The sequence below is a fragment of the Scyliorhinus torazame genome, chromosome 18 (assembly GCF_047496885.1).
Source record: "Scyliorhinus torazame isolate Kashiwa2021f chromosome 18, sScyTor2.1, whole genome shotgun sequence".
NCBI classification, from domain to species: Eukaryota; Metazoa; Chordata; class Chondrichthyes; order Carcharhiniformes; family Scyliorhinidae; genus Scyliorhinus; species Scyliorhinus torazame.
The window spans coordinates 31764361-31783568 of NC_092724.1; the positions used below are offsets into that span (position 1 = coordinate 31764361).

The 19208-nt window shown below is 45.1% G+C and overlaps 1 protein-coding gene across 1 annotated transcript in view; it reads left to right on the forward strand.

Moving 5' to 3' along the window:
* Positions 1-19208, forward strand: part of LOC140395772 (unconventional myosin-Vb-like) — a 156199-nt gene that overhangs the window by 73730 nt on the left and 63261 nt on the right. Inside the window, exons 15-20 of the mRNA XM_072483929.1 lie at positions 4668-4805; positions 6005-6102; positions 12186-12272; positions 14552-14660; positions 17437-17648; positions 18689-18845. Of these exons, the coding sequence (XP_072340030.1) occupies positions 4668-4805; positions 6005-6102; positions 12186-12272; positions 14552-14660; positions 17437-17648; positions 18689-18845 (801 nt within the window). The remainder of the gene's footprint in view (positions 1-4667; positions 4806-6004; positions 6103-12185; positions 12273-14551; positions 14661-17436; positions 17649-18688; positions 18846-19208) is intronic.

Genomic DNA, 19208 nt, shown 5'->3' on the forward strand with positions numbered 1-19208 from the left:
CACATTTGTTAGTGTCTCCCCCCTTCCCAATTTACATCTCTATATACATCGACAGTGACATTTCCCTGTAATATCAGTCCCTCAGTTCCGATCCAATTTCTCATCTTTAATAAAGGTCCATGCTTCTTCCGCCGTTTCGAAGTAGTGATGTCTCTCCTGGTACGTAACCCATAGTCGCGCCGGCTGCAGCATCCCGAACTTCACCTTCTTCTTGTGTAACACCTGCTTGGCTCATTAAAACTCGCCCTCCTTCTCGCCACCTCCGCACTCCAATCCTGGTACACCCGTACCACTGCATTCTCCCATCTACTACTCCGTACCATTTTGGCCCATCTCAGAACCACTTCTCTATCATTAAAGCGGTGAAATCGCACGATTGTCGCCCTAGGTGGTACTCCCGCCTTTGGTCTCCTCGCCGGGACCCGATGAGCCCCCTCCACTTCTAAGGGGCCCGCAGGGGCCTCAGCTCCCATCAGCGAGCTTAGCATCGTGCTCACGTAAGTCCCGCAGTCCGCTCCTTCCACTCCCTCAGGGAGACCCAGAATCCGAAGGTTCTTCCTTCGTGCTCTGTTTTCTAGGGCCTCAATCCTTTCAATGCACTTTCTGTGGAGCGCCTCGTGCATCTGTGTTTTGACCGCCAGGCCCAGGATCTCCTCCTCATTATCCGTCACCTTCTGCTCCACCACGCGGAGCTCTGTCTCCTGGGTCCTTTGTGCCTCCTTAAGCCCCTCAATTGCCTGTAGCACCGGGGTCAGCACCTCCTTCTTTAGTAGCTCCACACACCGTCTTAAAAATTCGGGCCCCCATGTCGCCTGGACTTTCTCCGCCGCCATCTTGCTTCTTTTTCCTTTCTGTCCCTATCGTCGAGGATTCCTCGCGATGTAGCCGCCGCCGCCGATATTTTCCTCTTTCGTTGGGGGGGACTCCCTATTAACTCACCCCACACCGGGTTTCATCGTGCGAAAATTTCCCGTTGGGGCTCTTAAAAGAGCCCGAAGGTCCGTTGGAGCTGGAGCCGCCGAAACGTGCGGCTTAGCTGGTCATCGCCGCAACCGGAAGTCCTCCTGTGATCATTTTAATATCTAGCTAGCTTCCTTTCACTTGTCACCTTACATAACTTTTTTAACCTATTAATCCCCTTGTTTATTTTACAGGGAAAGTTTTTTTTAAGCTTCAGTATTTCGGAGCTAGCTTCAAATTCCTGGTATCATCATTCAAGTCTGTCTTCACTTTTATGTGCTGAAAACATTCACCAAGTTCAGCACTGCTGCTTTGCGCTTCTATTCAATAATCTGTTCCCGATCCAAGTTTTATGGGCTTTCACCAATTTAAAAAATCTTAACATTTAATAAATCTTTTTTGTTTCTCCAGTCGGGTAGAATTTTCAAAAATATACATGTTTAGATTTCTTTCTGTTGAACTGCACTCACTTTCTCTCTGCCTCCTCTCTTTAGTTTTCTCTTTCTCTGTATATCAAGCCAAAAATTTGCTAACTGTAACAAACTAGTTATTTTTTATGATATAAATGACAAATTTAAAAGGCTTCAGCACAGGCTCTAAGTGCACTGTTACTCATTCTGTTAATCTAGCAAAGATTCAGTCATTATATGTGACCTGTACTTGGACAATCAACATTAACTGTTCCTAATTAGCTGTTCCTAATTTAGTGATCCCATATATAATTATCAATAATGTATTCTCCTATGACCCAGAAAGGATACATCTGTGCTAAGTTTTTAAACTGCCGCCATTCATTTCCTCCCCTCCTCCATGGTGATCTACTTGCCATACTCTTCATCTGCTTTCTATAGGACAATCTCTGTATCTTGAACAAGCCTATTTGTGGATGGTTCTTTCTGGGCATGCTCCGTTTCTAGAAATTCTCATATAACGTAAGTTTTGATTATATGCTATTACACACTTTTTAAAAAAACAAAAACAAAAAATTCCAATTAAGGGGCAATTTAGCATGACCAATCCACAATCTGCGAGCTCCACACGGCCAGTGGGCTAGTGACCCAGAGCCAGGATCGAACTCTGGTCTTCGGCGCCGTGAGGCAGCAGTGCTGATCACTGCGCCACCGTGCCGCCCCTCACATTTACCATTCAACGCCTCATCTTGTTCAAAACCAAACTGTCTCTTGAGCTCTGTTCCCAGAGATTGTGTGAAGCTTGTAGCAGTTGTTACCTTGGTTACACAGCTGCTTCTGTCAATTTGACAAACATTCTCGGGAATCATTTTCTCTCCTGCAGAAATAGTACTGTCAAGTATTTTCAATATTTTCATAATTTTGTATATATTAAGTATGTGTGTCTATATGTGCAAAAAACTTTCACATTCATTTTAATAATTATCTAGATCTATTGATTTAGACAGAACTTAAGACTTTCTCTTTGTTCTCTTGCAAATCCGGATGAAATTATTCAGAAGGTAATTTTAACATTTTTGCTTCCTCTTTGCATGATCCCTTTTTCATTTTTCATTTAATTTAACTTCAATCCTTACTAACTGAATGTATTTTGATGGTTGAGTTTGATACCAGGCTAGTTCACTCGTTCTTTTGATTCCAGGCCACTTGAATTAAGCTGAATGTGGTTCATTCCTGTATTAATGAAACTCTTTCCAAATTGCAACACTCTACAGACAGATAAACTAATCAATTTCTGTTGTGATCTGCAGACTGGATTTCTCTTCAACTTTCATTTATTTATGGTTGCATTTTAAAACCAAACTACGATGTGGCAGTAGTCTTGCTTATCACAACATAGAAAACTTCTGTGTCTCCACAGTTTTAAGATATGGCCTAGAATTGTTCTCCGTGTGACAGCCACTGCCATATGGCTGCGCATAAAGCAAAAATAGGAACTTAGACATTTATAAATGGCAAAATGCTTTATTCCTATTTTGTGCTGGGCCAATTGGCCAGTTTTAATCATACGCTAACACAAGGTCCTAAATTGTGTATTTGGGGTGTGAAGTAGACTTGGGATTGCTTTTAATACATCTTTTTGGAATCTTGTTCTTTCACAAACTGCTGAGAACTAATTTCACGATTTATGATTTTCCATATCGATAAGTTTTTAATTGAATTGTCTTGGATGTTATTGTAAATAAATCCACCTTCTGCCATTGCAAAGTGGACTCCAATCCTACAGGATTGTTGACTCTTGGATGTTTTCAGAGTAACAAGGATGAGAAATAAATGCTGGCTTGTCAACATCTACATCCTAAAAATAACTTTTTATATTAAAAAAAAAAATGACCAGTACATTTTATATTTTAAAAAAATGACCAGTACATAACAAAATATATGGCTCACTAGAGCTGCTTTCCCCCAACATAAAGTGCCTTCATTAATTTTTAAACTGCTTTTAATGAACTGATTTTAGTTTGTTCTGTTGCTATTCTCTGTGCCTCTTGATTGTGAATCAACTTGGCTTGGACCGTGCGACAACTACAAGATTGTAAAACTGCAGCGATAGATTTCGTAATGGAGGTGAACATTCACCAGGTGATTTACCCAACATGGGCGGAGGTGTGGATATGGGGGGAAAGCTGTGAGGTTGTAAAATGGTTTTCAAAGGCTTTTAAGAATGGTGGTAAAACAGTTGGATTTTAGAGAATTTGAGTACTAGCGCATAATGGCAGAAATTTATGCTAACTATGATAGAAGATTGGAGGTTGCATGTTGGGGTCTTGGGAGAGGTTTACAGAAGTGGCATGGGGCAAAGCCAACGGATTTGTGGATGTTTTTTATGTTCATGCCTTGGTGCACATTGTGAATTTTATCCAGTGGTAATGGACAATATGTAATCTTGGTTTCTTGGGATTGGCTGATTTTAGCAAGGTTTTGGATGAGTTGGAATTTGCGTAGGATGGGTGGAATGTGGGAGATTGGTAAGGAGAACTTGGGACATATCTGAAATTGATTTCCGGCATTGCAAGATTGTGGGTAATGTACAGCCGGAGACTAGCAATATTATGGTTCGAGTTTGAAGCTTGACCTTTGTGACCAGTAAGACCGTTTTTGTCATTGAGTTCTGCTTGTACAAACATGTTGTCAAGGGACACGGACTACAGCTGAAGGTGAAAATTGATGGGAGGTGAATACTATGCTATGATACAACCAACGTAGAGCTGAAGAATGTTCTGATTTATCCATTGTTTGGACAAAACAATAGACTAATGGCATAATTTGGCCTTTTTGTTGATGTTGTGCGCTTGATTATGGATACTGTTGCCAAGAGGTTGAATGTAGATGTTTAGGAAGAAGCAAGAATGTGCCCATTGGAATATTGAAATTGAACTGTGATATGGTATGTGTATGGATGATCACAGATGAGATGAATGGTGTGGTTAACCATACAGAAATTTGAGGAAAACCTGTTTGCAGGAACTGTGGATGCCATTGGTAATTGAAGCAAAGTGATCTAGTTATGGTGAGTAGACAGGAAGCAAAAAAGATATTCCAGTGAAGTGGGTAGTGATAACTATGGGGTTTATCATTCTATAGCTGTGTGGTTGAGAGTTGGGAATTGTGTAGGGGTGAAGCTCTAATTGTTTTACTATTGTTCAAATGGGATTGGTCATAGTTATCCACAATGTAGTTGAAGAAAGTCCCAATGTTGGGATCTGCTTACACCTTGTTATTTGTATTGCTTCCAAGCCTGAGTTGCTTGCTGAGCTTTTCCACGATGAGGATGCTGCTTCTGCTGGGAGAGGTCACATCTCCAATATAACTTTAAAGTCTTTAAGAAAAACACTGCCACCGACAAGTGAGCACAAGAAAACCGTGGGATATCAGGTAATTTAAATAATTGCATTATTTTTGAAACCGCCATGGCTTGGATTTAAGGTTATGAAGAATTGTTTAGCAAACTTGTAGTTTATTTAACATTTGCAGTTTTAAGAGCAAATGTGATGAACCTAAAATTTCTCATGTGGGAATTTTGATTTTATTGTGTCTCACATGGAAAGGAAGGACATTAATGGATTTATGCCTTACAGCAATTGGGAAAACATAAAACTATTAGAAGTATTACTTTCCCAAAGATTTTGAAGTTGGCTTTTTCCTAATTGGATTTACATAAACATGATAGATATGGTTCTAGAAATTGAAATACCCTGGTATGCAAATCTTAATGTTCAAATATTTCCCTGAACCTTTTGCAAAAAAAGGAAACTTTGCACATAGCAGACTGTGTAGTGGTGGTGTAGAGAAGTGCATCCAAAATGAGCACAATGGGGCTACAGTCGCAACAGCCAGCATGGGGCACAGATGGACTGATCTTGTAATGGAATCTAATTTGTGCCATTTATAGGAACTCCTAAGACTGTGAGGTGTCACGAGAGTTGGATTTTTCGGTGCCAATAGCTAGTAACTAAATGCTGCCTATTGTGTGGATGATAGTTTCCCTTTAGTTGTAAGAATTGATGACAGAATATCATGAGGAGAGGTGGAAGGTTTTTGCAACAGCGGGGTGGACATTTTGTGTGGAGCGGTGTCGCAATTGACGGCAGTGTTGCTGAATATAGAGTGCTGCGTAAAACAGGTGATCGATCCTATACCACCAGTTGCACCACTGCCCAAGATTCTTCCAGAATATTTAATCATGTCCATTTTCGAGGAAAAGTAAATAACTATTTGGAGATGTAGGACAGTGGGTGTTGGTGCATTTTGGGCTCCTCTAACAAAGTTGATAGGCTGAATGGTTCCCTTCTACGCCGGAAGCATTTTTGTTCTCTCTCTCCCCTCCCCTTCTTCCTCCGGCTCTGCTTCTTAGAGAAGTGGCAATATTAAGGGGGAGAGACTATTGAACATGCTTGCACACACTATTTTGTGTTGATCTAGCATGCAGCATCATCTTGTCTACCAAAAACTATTAAATGAAAAATGGGTTTTCATCTAAGGACCAGCTGTTTGTATTTGGGTTTATTATTGTCTACTTCAGATTTTCAATGTGTTTACTAATTAATAATAAACAAATTATAACATTTCTGCAGTTTAGAGCCTCGCTCCATCTACTAATGGAAGCTTTGAATTCAACAACACCTCATTACATCCGCTGCCTGAAACCAAATGATACGAAGCAGCCATTCTCGTGAGTCAATCAAATCCTGTTGTTTTCAATATCAGTAAGCATAGATGTATTCAAATGTCTCCAAAAATAGTGGTAATCAAATGTAACCATTGCGTAGAGGTAAAATGAAATCAAAACATGCAACAACATTTAATTTTACCGAAAGAAAACTGGAGCAAATGACAATTAATCCTATCAAATGCTGTCAACTGCACAAATAAATTACTGTTCAAGGGAAAATGCACAGAGATACAATTTGGCCCCTTTCTCTTTTTCCTCCAGCTCCCTGCCATTTCCTCAACTTCTCAATATTTTCCCTTTCAGATATTTATTCATTTTAAAAAAAAAAAAGTCTACCAAGGATTCTGCTTCCATTGCCGTTGTTGGTGAAGCATCCACTGTATTTTAAACAATGTTCTCAAAACCTCTTGCTTTGGTCTTTCAATTAAGTTGTTGAGCCTGAATTTAATACTCTGCAAGTGAATGAGTGCGCACTCGTTATTGACTCAATGACCAGTAAAAATATTTTATCCCTATTTACTAAACCTCTCTATAATGAACACTTCCACCAGTTCTTCTCATGATCCTTTTACCCCTCTCCTTCACTTCTTCAATGCCTCTTTCTCTGACTTTATGGCTTGGTGCAGCCTTTTCCATGTCCGCATCCTTTTCCGAAATGCCGCGCTTTAAAAAAAAATGTTGATGGTGCCATGTGTGGTAGTCACCACTGTTGTATATATCACATAAAAGATGTAATATGGTAAGGCTTCTGTACTACAGGTACGGGGCTAGATCCCTGCCTGCTGACTCCGCCCAGTAGGCGGAGTATAAATGTGTGTGCTCACCGAGCTGCAGCCATTTCGGCATCAGCTGCAGGAGGCTACACATCTCTGCTTAACAAAGCTTTGATTACCCTCTACTCTCGTCTCGTCGTAGTTGATAGTGCATCAATTTATTAAGCAGAGATTTTACAACGATGGACCTCCGCATCAAGCCGGATCTCCTGCAGCTGCACCCTCAAGCAGACAACGCCAAGTCGGCCTTCGCACATTGGCTAGCTTGCTTTGAAGCCTACATCGGATCTGCGACAGAACCACCCTCAGAGGCACAGAAGTTCCAGATCCTGTATACACGGCTGAGCTCCGATCTCTTTCCCCTCATCTGGGACGCGCCTACCTACGCTGAGGCCATGGTGCTACTGAAAGAAAACTACACTCAGCAGACCAACAAGCTCTACGCCAGGCACCTCCTGTCCACGCGGCATCAACTCCCCAATGAGTCTGTGGAACATTTCTGGCGTGCCCTGTAAGCCCTGGCGAGGGACTGCAATTGTTGAACATTCCGAACTCCTAATTAGGGATGCTTTCGTTACGGGCATAGGGTTGACGTACATCCGCTAGCGCCTCTTAGAAGGGGCTACCCTCGACCTCGAGGCGACCAATAAACTCGCGATCTCACTAAAGGTCGCCTCCCGTAATGTACAAGCGTACGCCCCCGACCGCACGACGCCCCCCTCCTGGACATCGTGGACCCCACCAGCGAACACCCCATTGTGGACCAAACCAGCAACCGCCCCCAGCCAACCCCAAGCCTGCACAGCGCGGCAGCCAGCCAACCCCGGGGGACCCAAGTGCGACTTCTGCAGACAGACAAAGCACCACCGGCAGCGCTGCCCGGCGCGGAGCGCACTCTGCAAGGCCTGTGGGAAGGAAGGACATTTCACTGCTGTGTGCCAGACCCACTCGATCGCCGCTGTAACCAGGCCCATTGTTCCTGCACCCCCCACGTGCGACCACTGGGCGCTGCCATTTTCGCCCCCGCAACCCACGTGTGCCCCGTGGGCGCTGCCATCTTCCTCCCCTCAGACCACGTGCAGCCTGTGGGCGCCGCCATCTTTAACGCCACCCGCCACGTGCGCCCCATGGGTGCCGCCATCTGCCCCGCCTCAAGATCCCTGCTCGTCGGGCACCTCATCGGGCCGCTCATCGCCTGCCGACCAGCCAGGGGCCTTCCAACACCAGCGACAGCTCGCCTCCGTCACGGTCGACCAGTCCCGGCCGCACAACCTCGCAACCGCGTTGACAACCGTAAAGGTCGATGGGCACAAGACATCATGCCTTCTTGACTCCGAGAGCACAGAGCTTCATCCACCCTGTTACGGTAAGGCGCTGCTCCCTTGCGGTACACCCCATTAACCAGAGAATCTCCCTGGCCTCCGGATCCCACTCCTTGGAGTTCTGGGCGTACTGCACCGCCACCCTCACCATCCAGGGCATAGAGTTCAGCGACTTCCGGCTCTACGTCCTCCCCAACCTCTGCGCTGCCTTGCTACTCGGCCTGGACTTCCAGTGCAACCTCCAAAGTCTAACCCTGAAATTCGGCGAGCCCCTACCACCCCTTACTGTATGCGGTCTCACGATCCTTAAGGTCGACCCGCCTTCTCTGTTTGCAAATCTCACCCCGGATTGCAAACCCGTCGCCACCAGGAGCAGACAGTACAGTGCCCAGGACAGGACCTTCATCAGGTCCGAGGTCCAACGGCTGCTGTGGGAGGGCATTATCGAGGCCAGCAACAGCCCCTGGAGAGCCCAAGTGGTAGTTGTGAAAACTGGGGAGAAAAACAGGATGATCGTTGACTACAGTCAGACCATCCAATCGGTACACACTGCTCGACATGTACCCCCTCCCACGCATACCTGACATGGTCAATCAGATTGCACAGTACCAGGTCTTCTCGACAGTGGATCTGAAATCTGCTTACCACCAGCTCCCCATTCGCAAGGCGGACCATCCGTATACCGCGTTTGAACGGCACGGCCGCCTTTACCACTTCCTTAGGGTTCCCTTCGGCGTCACTAATGGGGTCTCGGTCTTCCAATGGGAGATGGACCGAATGGTTGACCGGTATGGACTGCGGGCCACCTTCCCGCACCTGGATAACTCTCCATCTGCGGCCACGACCAGCAGGGCCACGACGCTAAGCTTTTCCAAATTCCTCCACACCGCCAAACTCCTCAGCCTAACGTACAACAAGGAGAACTGCGTGTTCAGCACCAACCGCTTAGCCATCCTCGGCTATGTGGTTCAGAATGGAGTTCTAGGGCCCGATCCCGATCGCATGCACTCCCTCATGGAACTCCCCCTCCCCCACGTGCCCCAAAGCCCTCAAACAATGCCTGGGGTTCTTCTCATACAATGCCCAGTGGATCCCTAACTGTGCAGACAAGGCCCGCCCACTCATTCACTCCACCGTTTTCCCCCTGATGGCCGAGGCTCACCAGGCCTTCAACTGTATCAAGGCCGACATCACCAAGGCCGCGATGCACGCGATCGATGAGACGCTCCCCTTCCAAGTCGAAAGCAATGCATCAGACGTCGCTCTGGCCGCCACCATCAACCAGGCAGGCAGGCCCGTGGCATTCTTTTCACGCACCCTCCATGCCTCCGAAATTTGACACTCCTCTGTCAAGAAGGAAGCCCAGGCCATCGTAGAAGCTGTGCGGCATTGGAGGCATTACCTGGCCGTCAGGAGATTCATTCTCCTCACTGACCAACGGTCGGTTGCCTTCATGTTCAATAACACACAGCGGGGCAAGATCAAAAATGATAAAATTTTGAGGTGGAGGATCGAGCTCTCCACCTACAATTACGAGATTTTGCATCGCCCCGATAAGCTCAACGAGCCCCCCGATGCCCTATGCCGAGGTACATGTGGCAGTGCACAAGTGGACCGACTCCGGACTCTACACGATGCTCTCTGTGACCCAGGGGTCACCCGGTTCCTTCACTTCATAAAGGCCCGCAATCTGCCCTACTCCTTTGAGGACGTCAGGGCTATCAACAGAGACTGCCAGGGTCTGTGCGGAGTGCAAACTGCACTTCTACCGGCCAGACCGCACGCATCTAGCGAAGGCCTCTCGCCCCTTTGAACGCCTCAGCGTGGATTTCAAAGGGCCCCTCCCCTCCACTGACTGAAACACATACTTCCTTAACGTGACCGACGAGTACTCCAGATTCCCCTTCACCGTCCCATGCCCCAATATGACGTCTGCCACCGTCATCAAAGCACTCAACACCATCTTCGCCCTGTTCGCTTTCCCCGTCTACATCCACAGCGACCGGGGATCCTCCTTATGAGTGATGAGCTGCGTCAGTACCTACTCAGCAAAGGCATCACCTCGAGCAGGATGACCAGCTACAACCCACGGGGAAACGGGCAGGTGGAGCGGGAGAATGGGATGGTCTGGAAGGCCCTCCAGCTGGCCCTATGGTCCAAACATCTCCTGCTGGCAGGAGGTCCTCCCCGACGCCCTTCACTCCATCCGATCGCTACTTTGCACGGCGACTAATGCAACCCCCCATGAACATCTCCTTGCCTTCCCCAGGAAGTCCACCTCCGGGGTTTCGCTCCCAACGTGGCTGGCATCTCAAGGACCTGTTCTCCTCCGCAAGCACGTGTGGCTCCACTATGCGGACCCTTGGTCGAAAGGGTACAGCTATTCCATGCAAACGCGCAGTACGTCTACGTGGCGTACCCCAACGGCCGCCAAGACACGGTCTCCTTCAGGAACCTGGCACCAGCTGGGACCTGCCACCCCCCCCCCCCCACCCCGCCCCGGTGCCACCCTTCCTCCTCCCAGTGCACCTCACCACAGCCCCCGCTCCAGGATGATCCGTCCTCCCCTTGGTCCCACCGGGGACGAAGATGAGATCTACATGCTCCCGGAGTCACCGGCGACTGAGCCGATGCCTGCATCGCCACCGGGACTGCGGCGCTCACAACGGAGGATCAAGGCACCTGATCGGCTGAATTTGTGAACTTTCCCCAAAATGTTAACCTTAAAATGCATGTAAATAGTTTTCCACCACCCCTGCTGAACTTTAAAAATTTTTTTTAAACGGGGGGTGAATGTGGTAGTCACCACTGTTGTATATATCACATACAAGATGTAATACGGTAAGGCTCCTGTACTACAGGTACGGGGTAGATCCCTACCTGCTGGCTCCGCCCAGCAGGCGGAGTATAAATGTGTGTGCTCACCGAGCTGCAGCCATTTCAGCAGCAGCTGCAGGAGGTTACACATCTCTGCTTAATAAAGCCTTGATTGCACTCTACTCTCGTCTCGTCGTAATTGATAGTGCATCACCATGTAAATGCAGAATGGCAGTAACCGTATTGAGAAAATGTTTCACTCTTGCTGCACATGCTTTGTACACTTTTGATACATGAAGGGAGGCTACAACATGTTGAAGCATAGTCATTACTGTTCATGTATCTGACTGCAGTTATTTCTGAAGTGTGAATGTTTCAGTTTAAAGACAGCAATGATACTGTGATCAGTGTGTATTTACAATGATCGTTGAGCATTGACTTTAACAACTGAAATTATGCAACTGCACGAGGTTCATTAATTTGGTGGTGTGGGTGATGGTATGAAGGCATTCGAATGAGGGATCAATTTTATTAGAGGGAAAGTATTTATCCGATTAGGCTCAGAGCACAATTACTGTAAAGCTGCTGGTTTGTTCCGCTATACCCTAATCGATTTGTCTTACAGTATTTCAACGCGTTTCCAGTGGCAGAAAGGTTGAGAACCAGAGGTGACCGATTTAAGGCGGTTGCGGCAATTAGCCAGAGACGACATGGGGAAACGTCATTTTGCATGGAGAGTTGTTGTAATCTAGAGTGTGCCTGTCCGAAAGCGGGAGGAAAATATTCATTAGTAATTTTTTGAGAAGAGAGTTGGGTAAATATTTGTAGGGGAAAACTTTGCTGTTAAATAGGGGAATGAGTAGGAGAGTGGGATTAATAGGTTAGCTCCACCAAAGAGTTGGCAATGACACGATGGGTTGAATGGCCTCCTACTGAGCTGTATGTTTTTATGATTTCTAATGTGACTGTGCTACCCAGTTGCAGTGTTGACTACTGGAAGGCAGAAATGAACAGACAGCCTTCGGAGTTTTAAAAAGAGTTGAAGGATGACCAACTGTAAAATACTGATTTATAGGAAAGCAATGCAAAAAAACTCATTTTTAGTTTAGTATTTGAAGTTTACACGCCTTCATTTGCAATTAATGGCTACTGATTGGAATTTCTGCTGCAGGTTTAATCCAAACCGAGTGGTGCAACAATTAAGAGCCTGTGGTGTTCTTGAAACAATCCGCCTCAGTGCTGCTGGATATCCATCTAGGTCTGTATGCATTGAATGTGGTTCAAAAGGAGGAGAACTCGGTGCTCGATTTCTTTAATTTTTCTCTTCTGAAATATTCTTGTATGTGCCATAACTCTTTCTGCCCTGGATAGTGCTTTCACAACCTTAGATATCTGGCCAATTTCGGTGTGCTGAGTGATTGAGCAAACTTTAGTATTTCAGCTTCTCTAGTTTGTGCAATTTTCAAATAGTATGAGATTGCTACTATATGTGCATACATATGTTTGATAGTTAAAAAACAGGTCTATGGAATACATGAGTATACCAGCAACACTATATGCATTTTATAGTGCTTAACCTTGGTTGTTCCTCATCTGGGCCATAATTTTCTGTCAGTGGTACCAATTTAACTTGCTGATTTAGGTGAGAAGATGTATGTGGTTAAACATGGGAGTCTTAAAAGTTACTATCCAAGATGTGTCCCTCCACCATCGTGGAAATAGCATTTTATTCACTAAGTTTACAATTGGAATGGATCCAATGTTATGCTGTACTTCAGCAGTAGATACAACCTAAACTCGCCATGAAGGATCAGGGCTTTACGATGTCTGTCTTCACATTAATCAGATCCTGAAAAGGGTACTTAAGTCAACCCCTATGGTACTGAAAATTAACTACTGCAAATGTGGTGTCTCATTCCTTCAGGGTTTATTTGTTGATCTACAAATGTAAGATTTAAGTTCTTAAATCAATTCTTCTTCACCCCTTATTGCTCTTTTATCTTTATTATAATAACCGTAAGACATGAGTATGTTCCGTGTACTCGCCAAATGACCACACAACCAGTATATTAGTCCAATTATTATTTATTATTAAACACAGGCTCGGTTCTATGCATAATAATCTACATGCGGCTACACATTAAACTATACCCCCTAACAACTTAAATGACCTTTACTTAACTTTCAAATGACCGGCTCGGCGCAGGTTAGACAAGGCCTTTGTCTGAATCCCCACGTGTGGCGGCTGGAAGTTGTCAGGTACGTCTAGGCTGCGGCTCGTTCTTCAGGTAGCAATCGCGGGTCCTTGAACTTGGCTGGTCGATGTGCTGCAGTTCGTGGGGCAGAGGCCGGTCCAAAAAGAGACAGAATATTGGTTGCGCAGTTCTTCTTATCCTCCGATCTTTTGGGCGGTCCCAACCTGGGATCCAATGGATCGATAGGATTTTGATCACCCTAATCGATTCTGGCCAATTAGGGGTGGGTACCTTGGTAGCTGGGCGGGTCCTAGTTATTATTGTCCAAGGCATGTAGGCACTCCCAAATAAGGTAAATAGGCGCCCCCGAGTCTGTTACTGCTGCTATGTTTCAATCTGTGTCCCATTGTCCTGGCGAAATCGGTGATTGACCTTTGGCAAGTGCAAGTTTCTGTGTCGGTCTGGTTTCCTCTGCACAATACACAGGCTGTGTATCGTCTGTGTCCCAACCTGACCACAATTCCCATTATCCTTTGCGGGCGGCCATTTTAGATGGCCATACCCTGTTTTGCTTTCTGTACCTGATTTTACATTGAATCCACCCACTCCAGATTACTTCCTGCACTGTGCTTGTGCTGTGAATTTGGTAATCCCTCAACATGATTGATTAAGAAGAAGCGCAATCGCTTGTCCTGTTTACGGAGGTTTCAGATGCCCGGTTTCCTTGCTTATGTTGTTACTGGCTTGCATTTAAGCAACTTACCTTGCAAAGAGTTTTTAAACATCCTAAATGTGGAAGTTTAACTATACACCAGATGCTGTTAGATTTGGTATGGGGCCATAGTTGCTGTATTAAATTATGAAAGCAATATAATTTTTTTTTTTTGCCCCTTGTGACCGGTGTGGTCTTTCTGAAGGCTCCAAATTACTACAAAAAGTGAGCGAAACGAACATCTGAGTTCAAAAACAAAACTTCGATTCAAATGTGTATTTGAGCAACGCCACAAGAGATTTGTATTTTAATTGGAGGGCAGGAAAAGAGATTGCAATATAAACATGCAAAAGGCTGAGAAGAGAATATAATGATTACTACAAAGTAAATGGATTGTACCCATTTCCTTCTAACATTTGGAAGCCTGTGCATGACCACCAAACAATTCCAGTATAGCTTTCTTCACTGTGGAAAGGTGATGATCACAGTGGCAATATCAAATGTGATTGTTTGGATGTAGTGACATTTGTTGGGACTGAATGACCTGTTTCTGCACTGTAACATTTTCTATGATTCTATAATGAGTTGACTTTTGTTAAATTTCCTAATGGTCATTTTTTTGTATTTTAGGTGGACCTATGTCGAATTCTTTAGCCGCTACAGAGTTTTGATGAGAAAAAATGACATTCAAGCGACCAAGAAACAGACCTGTAAAAACGTGCTGGAAAATCTAATCAAGGTTTAAAAGCTACAATACCATATCTTTGACGTGCTTAAAGGGCATTGTTACTATTGGGGTGAGGGCAAGTGCGGGGTGGGGAAGTAAGTCCTTTTTATATTGGAAAAATTGGATTTTGATCAGAGCAGCTATTTGTAAATGTTTTGTTTCTGAAACAAAGGAAGTAAAGCAAATTTCCCTGGCAAGTGAGCGAATCTTCGATCTGACTTTAATATTACAATATTGAACTTTTGTTAATTGCTTCTCCTGATGCCCCTTGACATCGGAGCAATTTATATTTGGGAGCATTGTGGTGGCATGGTGGCACAGTGATTAGCATTGCTGCCTCATAGCGCCAAGCACCAGAATTCCATTCCAGCCATGGGAGACACTCCGTTCCTCTCTATGCCTGCGTGGGCTTCCTCCGGGTGCTCCGGTTTCCTCCCACAGTCCGAAGGTGTGTAGGTTAGGTGTGGTTATGAGATTAAGTCGGGGGAGTGGGTCTAGGTAGGGTGCTCTTTCAGAGGGTCGGTGCAAACCCGACAAGCCGAATGGCCTCCTGCCCTGTAGGAATCCTATGGTTCTGTTCAATCTGTTTATCATTGTGGGTAACGTTTTATCAATCCACTAACTCCGGATGTATAGAAATATTCAGGAAGGTCATGAAATCCCAAAGACAATGGGTGGAATTCTCCATTAGTCAAAGCCAAAATCGGGTAATGTGATTTGGGTGAATAGCTTCCGACGCCAAATCGCGATTCTGTCATTTCAAACGGTGTCAATGAGTTTCATTCTCCACATACAGTGACACTGGGCTAAATCGCTGGCTTTTAAAGCAGACCAAGGCAGGCCAGCAGCACGGTTCAATTCCCGTACCAGCCTCCCCGAACAGGCGGCGGAATGTGGCGACTAGGGGCTTTTCACAGTAACTTCATTTGAAGCCTACTTGTGACAATAAGCGATTTTCATTTCATTTCATATTATTAGCGGGCCCGACCTGGTACTCTCCAGGGCCTCTGTGATTCTCTGCCTCCGATGGGCCGAGTTCCCAATGGCGTGGTTCACTTGTGCTTTTAAAAATCGTGAAACCGGCGTGGCGGCTGCTGAGGGAGAGCGAGGGGGTACGGAAGGTGTCTAACATCGCCATAGTGTGCCGACAGTTGTGCCGCTGGCCAGGGGGCTTCTGCCAGGGCTGGAGTGAGTAGTGAGGGGTGGCCAGGAGGTGGGCTGTGGAATTGGGGTGGACAGGCACAGAGCATCATTGCCACAGCCAGCAAGGCAGCCATGCAGCTGCGCACACTGCTAACAGACCACTTTGAACCTGGTGCCATGGGTCATATAGGTGTCCACCCAGGACACCCCTCTGGCCGCCCTTTGGCCCCAGATGACCCATCGGCTGTATGGGCACACTCCACAACCAGTGCCATCTTTTAGGCTTGGATAAGTGTGTAGAGGGAGTGTTAATGTGTATGTGTGGCTGCAGCTTGTCAGCCTTCCGAGTGTCAATCATGGATCTGGCGAATCCTGGTGCTAACCCCTTAATAGTAGCGGAATCAGTGCCGGTGTGGTGTCGATCTTTCCGTCGTGAAAGTCCACGGATTTTCCATCGGCATCAACACAACCTCAGAAACGGAGAATCCCGCCCTATGTTTCCATTTCTTGTGCAGATTGGAGGGATTTTGAAGGTTTTTAAAAATTAGCAATCCCTCCGCTATGATCTCTTGTAATCTGCCTTAAATTCTTGGTTCTGGCAGTCTGCGGGAGAGGAATAGTTGATATAAATTAAAGTGGAAGATATACATTTCCTGATGTTTCAGCTGCGGTTCAGTGATAGTACTCCCCTAAATCACAAGGTTGTGGCTCCAGGTCCCACTTCTGAACTCGGGCACAAAAATCAAGGCTGACAATTGTGCAATTTAGTGAATGTTGTCCTGTTTGAAGTACCATTTTTTGGATAAGATATTAAACCAAGGCACTGTCTGCCTCCTATTTTGATGAGGGGGGTGGGAGGGTGCTGTTTTGGGGTGTGGGGTAGGGTTAGTGTCCTGAGCAAATCCAGAAATCATAGTCACAAATGTTGCTGTTTGTGGGAGCATGCTGTGGGTAAATTGGCTACTGTGGTCCCTACATTAAACATTAACTATATTTCAAAAAGTTTTGCATTGAATGATTAATACTTTGGGCAGCCTGCAGTGGGTGTGAATGGTGCTATATAAATGTAAGCTTGGGGCAGCATGTGATGCAGTGGTTAGCACTGGGACTGCGGCGCTAAGGACCCGGGTTCGAATCCCGGCCCTGGGTCACTGTCCGTGTGGAGTTTGCACATTCTCCTCATGTCTGCGTGGGTTTCACCCCACAACCCAAAGATGTGCAAGGTAGGTGGATTGGCCACGCTAAATTGTCCCTTAATTGGAAAAAAATAATAATTGGGTACCCTAAATTTTAAAGAAGTATAAATAAATGTAAGCTGAAAAGTCATTCTGACCATTCCAAAAGTGGATAATTGCCCTCTATAGTTGACATTTGTCATATTTTTCTCTGTGGTTCTTGAATTCATTTGAGATTGTTTAGTTTGTGCCAGAAGGTCCCCCAACCAAACTTGCCTGTTTCCATTGTTCTCAGCCCAAGCATAGCACCTGTCGAAATCACGAGAGATATTGCACTGTAACTCGCAGTCTCTCGAGCTGTGAGGCAGCAGTGCTAACCACTCTGCCACTGTGCTGCCCAATGACCGGTCTTGGTGATTTTGGAATGTTTTTGTTGCAGGAACGTAATCATTGCTTTTTCATATTCACAGGATGAACACCGATATAAATTTGGAAAGACCAAGATTTTCTTTTCTGCAGGACAAGTAGCTTATCTTGAAAAGCTCCGTGCAAACCAACTCCGAGCTGCCTGCATAATGGTACAGAAGATGATGAGAGGTTGGCTACAAAGAAGAAAATATCAGCAGATATGCAGATCCATTATTGTCATCCAGAAATATTCTCGTAGACTCCTAGCAAAGCAGTAAGTGTAGTCACGTGCCAGAGCATCCCATCAGCAAAGACAAAATGCATTGTGCAATGATGAAACTTGTTTGGTGTTGCTGCCTCAAAACTAACAACCTTTGCGAGACGGATGTGGCGCACATGTTGGCACCAAAATGCAAGGATCCCTCATTTATACACTTTTTTTATTCTCCGTGTTAATACCAAGTGCATGGACACTTTGATGTCTGATTTAGAAATAATTCTTCTGTCAATCGCACTTCCTCCTTCAACTGACATGCGTTGGATCCTGCCAGATATTCCTTCTACAAATGAAAGTTTAATTCCTCCAGTGGATATGTATTTAATCTTTTTGGATTCACATATCCTGCAATGTAAGGGTTGTAGTGTTCTTTGTGAACATCAACCATCCTGAAATAAGCAACACAAAGACCACAAAATAGCTTGAACTTAAACAAAGCTACAAATTTATTAACACTACGAATTTAGATTCGACATGCACTCTTAAAGAATACACAATTGATTATTAACATTTAAACTACACTCCTCTACAGCTAAATCTTAATACCGATATAAACTGATCTCTCTCTCACTATTTGTACTTCTGACTCTCTCTCGCTAACTCCTGCACACACACTCTCCAAGACTTAGCATCACTTGTAACTCCCTCTAGTGGCTACTCTAGACACTTCATTAACCCTGCAGTTATGATAATGCCACAAGGGCAAACTTGAGCCAAACATTATTAGCTAATTTGCCATAAGTCATACATATTGTTATACTCTGCATGTAGACTTGATCATGAATGTGTGAAGGGCACATAAATATAATTTATCCCTCACTTTCTATCTGTTCTTGCTCTCTTTTTCCCTTCCAACAGCATAAAATCCATCATATTTCTATTGCCGTAGTACTGGAGAAGAGTCATGTTGGACTCAATGCTAAGTCTTTTTCTCCCTCCACAGATGCTGCCAGACCCGAGTTTTTCCATCATTTTCTATTCTTGTTAAGATTTCCAGCATCTGCAGTATTTTCTAATTAATTTTTTTTGTGTTTTAGCCGAGTTGATCATTTAAGACTGACGAGGGCTGCCATAATTATACAGAGACAATACAGAATGTTCACTGTGAGGAGGCTGTATGTACTCATCCGTACAGCAGCAATTACTATTCAAGCTTATGCAAAAGGCATGATCACAAGACACATATATCGCAAGGCAAGTCTTTGTGGAATTATTATTTTTTTGTTTTAAAAAAAAAAAAAAAAAATTTAGAGTACCCAATTCTTTTTTCCAATTAAGGGTCAATTTAGCGTGGTCAATCCACCTAACCGGCATATCTTTGGGTTGTGGGGGCAAGACTCACACAGACACGGAGAATGTGCAAACTCCACACGGACAGTGATCCGGGGCCAGGATCGAACCCAGGTCCCCAGTGCCATGAGGCGCCATGAGTGCAGGGCTAACCACTGCACTACCATGCCGCCCTTGTGGAATTATTTTTGTCTACAGAATTTTAGTAATTGTTTATCTTCAATTTTGAAAATGATTTATTCTGATAAATCATGGGCAGTACGGTAG